Source organism: Dermacentor silvarum, chromosome 5 (assembly GCF_013339745.2).
Source record: "Dermacentor silvarum isolate Dsil-2018 chromosome 5, BIME_Dsil_1.4, whole genome shotgun sequence".
Taxonomy (NCBI): domain Eukaryota; kingdom Metazoa; phylum Arthropoda; class Arachnida; order Ixodida; family Ixodidae; genus Dermacentor; species Dermacentor silvarum.
Window position 1 is genome coordinate 3,767,936 of NC_051158.1, and position 6,026 is coordinate 3,773,961.

At 48.3% G+C, this 6,026-nt stretch overlaps 1 protein-coding gene across 2 annotated transcripts; it reads right to left on the reverse strand.

The window, feature by feature from the left end:
* Window positions 1-242: 242 nt before the first annotated feature.
* On the reverse strand, window positions 243-5,176 carry LOC125945496 (ataxin-8-like). Of its 2 annotated transcripts, none has more exons than XM_049667225.1 (2): window positions 5,027-5,176; window positions 243-708 (listed from the first exon to the last, which is right to left on the reverse strand). In XM_049667225.1, the coding sequence occupies exons 1-2, from the start codon at window positions 5,109-5,111 to the stop codon at window positions 482-484; spliced, it is 312 nt and encodes a 103-aa protein (XP_049523182.1). In that variant the 5' UTR covers window positions 5,112-5,176; the 3' UTR covers window positions 243-481. The 2 variants fall into 2 exon arrangements, with proteins under 2 accessions (XP_049523182.1, XP_049523181.1); XM_049667224.1 differs by having other exon boundaries at window positions 243-705; window positions 5,021-5,164.
* Window positions 5,177-6,026: the final 850 nt, after the last annotated feature.

The following is a 6,026-nucleotide window of genomic DNA, read 5'->3' on the forward strand; positions in this document are numbered from 1 at the left end:
TGCCCCTCGCGTCATGTACTGATGCGCCATGTACTGATGCAAATAAACATCATTGTCATTGTCAAGAGTAAGACGTCAACAGTGTCTGAGGCCGTGTAGAGTATGAGATAATTTAACTGCCTATTTATTCGGAGACAAAGCTAGCCTTTACGAAAAACTTCATATTGCTGATAAAACAACTGTAAACTTTGAATGTTTATTTCAACATAGCAGCACACGCAAATGAAATGGAGCTGCACACATTCGGTTTCCGCAGGGCAGGTTAATTTAATAGATTTATGTTATCTTGAAAGATAATCTTTTCTTTGACGGGGGTCTTTCACCTGGGTTACCGCAAGCTTTCGATGGCGACGATGCGTTGTTTTATGGCTGCGGCTTTGCTTGGCTCTAGCCCACCACACAAGCCATAGTGCCTTGTGTGGTGGGCTAGAATTCAGCTTTTTCTGATGTGTTGCTGCTGCTCCTGCGGCTGCGGCTACTACTAATTCTTCTTCTGCTGCTGCTGTTGATCCGGCTGTTGCTGCGGCTGCTGCGGCTGCTGCTGCTGCTGTTGCTGCGGCTGTTGCTGCGGCTGCTGCTGCTGCTGCTGCTGCGGCTGCTGCTGCGGCGGCGGCTGCTGCTGCTGCTGTTGCTGCTGCTGCTGCTGCTGTTGCTGCTGCTGCGGCGGCGGCGGCAGCTGCTGCTGCTGCGGCCCTTGGCCGCCGCCTCCTGCACAAAATTTTGGCAAAGTGGACCTTTTTCGGAGAAGTACCTGTTCGCTCTTCACAATAGAAATTACGGCAGAACTCATCTCAGGTAACTCTCGATCGGTAATGCGAATAGCATTCGAGCAACGTAGCGACAGACCGTATTCCTGAAGTGACTTTTATTTGACGCTTGTAGTGTTTATTCTGTGACTTTCGTTGGTTGGCTATATGCCCCATACTCCGATGTCATTCACTTTTGCTATCGTAATCGCTTGAAGAGTTCATTCAGGAGCATGGCGATGCATGAGGACGACTGTATTGCGCCGACGCAGTCACCATGGAATGAAGGCAGTATAACGACAATGGCATGACGACAATAATTTGACATTTAATAAATTATGAAGATGGTATAACGATGACAGCGTGACGACGACAGGATAGCAATGACATTGAACCTTGGCGACCACAGTATGCCCAGAATCGCATGACGACGATGAGAACGGCGACATAATCAAGATTAAATGACGACAGCGGGGTAATTATAGAATGAAGAACAAGAAATGACGTTGATGGATCGAGGAAGGTGGTATCACGATGACAGGATGTGATGACGTCACTGAAGAAATTACAATGGTGAAATGGACAGCGTGGTGACGAGGGCATGATGACAACTTTCTAACGACTGTGTGACGACTGTGGCTCACCACGACGGCATTATTGCAAATAAAGAAGAAAAAATTACACCATCTTCCCGTAGGGGAACCCTGAGTAGTAGGCGAAGCAGCCATGGGGTCGACCCAAGTTCCCATTAGTTTTCAGTTCGTCGTTTCCGTTAGGTTGAGGGTTCCTTTCGGCTTCGCAAGCCCGAAGTTCGGTATCGGCCTGTCGCCGCTGCCGTTTCGTGGCAGCGGCTCGAGCCCTCTTCTCCGCGGCGCTGTCCACGGCGCTGACACTGGCGTTGACGCTGGCGCTGTCCGTGGCACTCATCGCGGCGTTGCGGGAGCAGAATGAGAGGAGCGGAGTGTGCGGGCGCGTCATTATACCGCAAGCTACAGTGGCGCCCCCTAGCGGAGTATGCAGCGCCTACCGTCGCCTCTCTAACCTAAGCTGCGTCGCTTTATCGCGCGCAGAGCCGCAGGTGTTGCCATTCGTTGCGCAATCCTGAGAGGAGAGGAGCGTCGGAGAGGAGAGGAGGAACGCCGAAAGGAGAGATGAGACACGGAAAAGGAGGGGGAGGAAGATGCGCATGCGCAGTGCGGTTGTGAACGGCGCACGGCGGATGGATGGAGGGACGAACAAAGCCCCCGCCATAAGCTGCTTCGCATCTAAAAAGTGAGCTGAGCCCAGCAGCGGCCACGGGCGCTGCTCGCTCACTTGCTACCAGATGACGAAAGAGTCAGACGACCGGGTCCCGGTCTAATCCCCGTCGTTGTTTTGCTGCATTTCAAGTGGTGCCGAAACCCACCCTGTCGTCTGGCCCTCGAGTTCCGGCAATGGAGCAACTCTGTGCCTAAGCGTGGCTTAGTTCAGAGGGCCGTCACCAAGTCTATTTCCATGATCGACGCCCTGCTGACAGATGAGGCCACCCCCGTGTGGGTGCTGCACCAGCACCTCGCCCTCGTCTTAGCGAAGCAGGCGAATCTCATCAACTCCGACGGATGCAGACCTGTAGGCAGACCTGACAACAGCTTTCGAGTACGAACAAAAGGTCAGCTTCACCGGGACAAGCGTGCGCCTCGCTACCGAGCCGCGTCCACCGACTCTTCGTGGCTCCGTTGACTCCACCGCCATTACTACAGCGCAGCTTACCTCTCCACCGTGCCCACCAGCCCCTTCCGCCACGCTCGCAGTGTCGCCCGCAGCGTCATTCACCCTTTGCCCTGCCAAAGCTGCACATCCTGAGCTTTTCTGCTTTAGCAATTTTGTCGGCCGCGGGAGTGTGTTGAAATAAATTGACAGTCACTTAAACATACGCCTGCTAGCGTATGCTGACAGCGTTTTACGACTGTCCTTATCTGTTAATACCCAGCTGGATCATCTACTGCAGTGGCGTCATCGCGCTTTCCCAGTAGGCTGCAGCATGGTTCACGCACAGGGGGAGCATTTCAGATAGTATGGTGTAATGATAGATGAATGCCGGAAATATGTTCCCCCGACTGGTCTAAAAAACTTTCAGTACGCAAACTCGCGTACTTGCTAACTCAATGTAGTCTAGAAGGAATATGGATGCAGAAGCCCTTCGCACTCAGGAGGAACTCATTTCGTGGCTAAAAAGAGGCAAGAAAGACATAATCAGAGCCACTCCTCTTTACTGCAACTAGAACAATGTGTTCAGATTTCAAAGTGAGCGTGATTCTTATTTTAGAACGAGAAACATCGTTGAAACGACCATACATGGGTCTTAAAATGGGCAAATTTTTCTCACTTAAAACAAAATAAGGCAATGTGTTTTGCAGTACTAGATGTTTTGCAGCACTCTTGGGTAAGTATTCTATAAAGTTTCACAAAAATCGGCCATGATTATAAAGAACAACGTCTCTAATTTGCTCCAATTTTCCCAATTTTAGCAATTCTGGCATTTTGAGGATCTTGTAACGAAATGAATACGAAGTGTAGTTGCACACTTCTTTCTTTAGTTTGGGAAGAACCGTTTGAACATTTGTCAGAAATATTGTTCGGCTTCATTGCCTTATCTCAAATGCACGAAAAAAAACAAAAGATTTCTGGGTCAGTCGCAGGCAGTTGCTCCAAAACCAATGTTTGGCAATTTTTCAAAGACCTCCTGTATAGACGACATAAATATACCTTCCCATGGGCCTTTAGTACAAATGGCGTAGATTTACCGAAAAAATATTTGCGAGCTAGAATGCGGTAATTTTAAAGCAATGGGCCTTAAAATGTGTAAAATCTGCAAATCGTTAAAACAATCTTTTCCGCCTTTAGTAAAATGAACATTTTTTCCATGAAACCCATCCAAAGTTTCGTAAAACGAAGGTTGATTCCTTCCTACAGAGCCATTTTCCCACCTCAGATAAACATTTCGCTAAAAGCTAAAAAAAATCGGGACCCCCTTTAGTCCTTATCTGAACACACCCGCTGGCATTCTGCAAGACTAAGTTTACATCTAAGTTTTGAATAGAGGAAGCGCACGCAGAGATCTTTTTTGTCGGTTTGCGGAAATAAGATCCTTTATTTCAGCATACATAATGAGAGACTTACATAGAAACTAAGAGTGATATTATGATTGTGCAATGGTGCGCAGGAGCGTGGACCCGCTCTTCACGGGTTTCCCTCAGAAGTTTCTAGAGATGCACCTTTTAGTCATTCTGCCCTGGTCATGTACTTACGCTCAATATATAAGGTTACGTTTTTGCATATAAGCTTTGCATTTAAGCTGCATATTGCATATAAGCCTTTTCTTAACAGGCACCTGCATATTTCTAAAGATGTCCGTCAAGGCGAGTTTGGATTGATGAGCGCGCGTGGCGTTGAGTCTACGTTGCTCTACAGGGCTGGTTTCCGCAAGAAGTTCGCACCACTTCGCTGTGCAGAAAGACATCCCGTCCGAAGAGACGCGTGCCCACAAAGAAGAAGGCGAGCTCAAGCGGCAACACACCGAAAGCGGCCGCCTCCAGTATGCGGAGAAAGCCGAAATCCGCGCAGCTCGGCTATAGCCGAACGTGAACGTCGATCGGCCGTTCGGTAGGTCTCGCAGTGATTGCGGCCACCTTCTGTTTGCCTCGGACTTCGCACCGGACCAAGAGTGTTTCATGTCCCTATTGCGGCCCGAGTTTCCCTGAGACAACATCCTTATTTAACAACAAAAATGTTTTTCGCGTCACCTGGATAGTCATCGCAGGTGAGTGCGGCCCCAAGTTTTCGCTTAAGTCGAGGCATGTCTCGGGTTCACGGACTAGTTGCGTCCATGTAGAGAACAATGAAGAAGCTCGCAAGCGCTTTAAGCTGACGAAATCGCTGAAATCATAGGCAACTTTGACAAATTGTAAAAGAAATAGGCATAAATATGTAATCTAGGGTTTGCCTATGGCGTAGGCATTTATGTAATGTGGAAATCGTTGCCCACTCAACACGGGCGCTGAGAAGCAGCCAGGACGCCAGCGCCAAGGCACAGCCGCTGGCCAAGGAATAGGGCGCAGGCCTGCCCGGGGCCAGCTTAGCCGGGATTCGGAGCCGAGACTTCCCCACAGTATTAAAAATGAGGCTCTAGGTGATCGTGAACAAGGTAGTGGTCACAGTAAACATTATCAGCATATACAGCTTACGATCCTATGACCTACGGTACGCATATCGGCTACAAAGGAACTACAAACAACACTCACCGTCAAGACTTTGTTGACCAGGTGGATAACAGGCCACGTAGGCCACTGCAACAACGAACGTGCAGATGAACAGTACACGAGCCATTGTGTTCGACTCGGTCTGCGCAGTGCTTTCAGACACGTTCAAGTTGCCGATGCCTTTTATATACAAAAATTTAGCTCTCCCTCCCCCATCTTAAGAACTACTTCTACGCAAGAAGCTTATTAAAAATAGCATCTGTACAACTTTCATCTTTTGTGTAGATATTTTAAGACAAGTCGTCGTAAGTCCATTATCCGCGGACAAAGCTTTTCGGGGCACTTGTACTTACGAAACTTGTTTTTTTTTTACACAGACGGCACCACAGATGTCACTAGTTATTGCTTAATCTAGTGCGAAAGACTACCCCTGTAATGATCGTTTACATTCTCTTTTCTTAAAGGCAATGTTCTGTTGATAGTCGGCGCTGACTTGTCGCCTCTTTGTACGTCCCGTTTCTTCGCTCTGCTCCGAAGATGAGTATCAGTAAGCGTCGTGGACTCACACTTAGCAGTGCAATATCAGAGGTAGAGGAATTCGCGTCGGTAAGATTAGGTCCCATGGCACTATTGAATTAGAAGAGAACTAGAAGAGAGCTTTCAAAAGCTCGTACAACATCCGGCGGGCACGTGATGTCGAGAGAAAAAAAAAGTTTGAGTGAGGAAAAGGTGAGAGTCGCGAGATAAGCGATTATTTCATCAGCAATGGTTTGCATATATATATATATATATATATAACTAGTCATATTTGCCTGAGTGTGCACGCGTGAATGCAGAGTCCACTGGGGATCCCTTTCTGTCGGTGACGTCAATGTCTCTCTCCCGACGGTAACGTCAATCCTGTACGACAGCTTTAGCTGCTGCTTTCGAGCAATTGTGTGCTGACCGTCGATGCTCTCTGTGTGAACAAAGGCTAAAGCCTATGTGAACCAGCGATAAGTCCTACAAAAGTTTTCATGAAGGTCTTTGTAAACTTGCGATT

What these genes read in the sequence shown, in the direction of transcription:
- LOC125945496 (XM_049667224.1), bottom strand. Translation starts at nt 5,111, where the DNA reads ATGGCTCGTGTACTGTTCATCTGCACGTTCGTTGTTGCAGTGGCCTAC. An exon ending in ACAAAGTCTTGACGGTGAGT is followed by an intron (nt 706 to 5,020) that starts GTTGTTTGTAGT and finishes TTTGTGCAGGAG; the next exon opens with GCGGCGGCCAAGGGCCGCAG.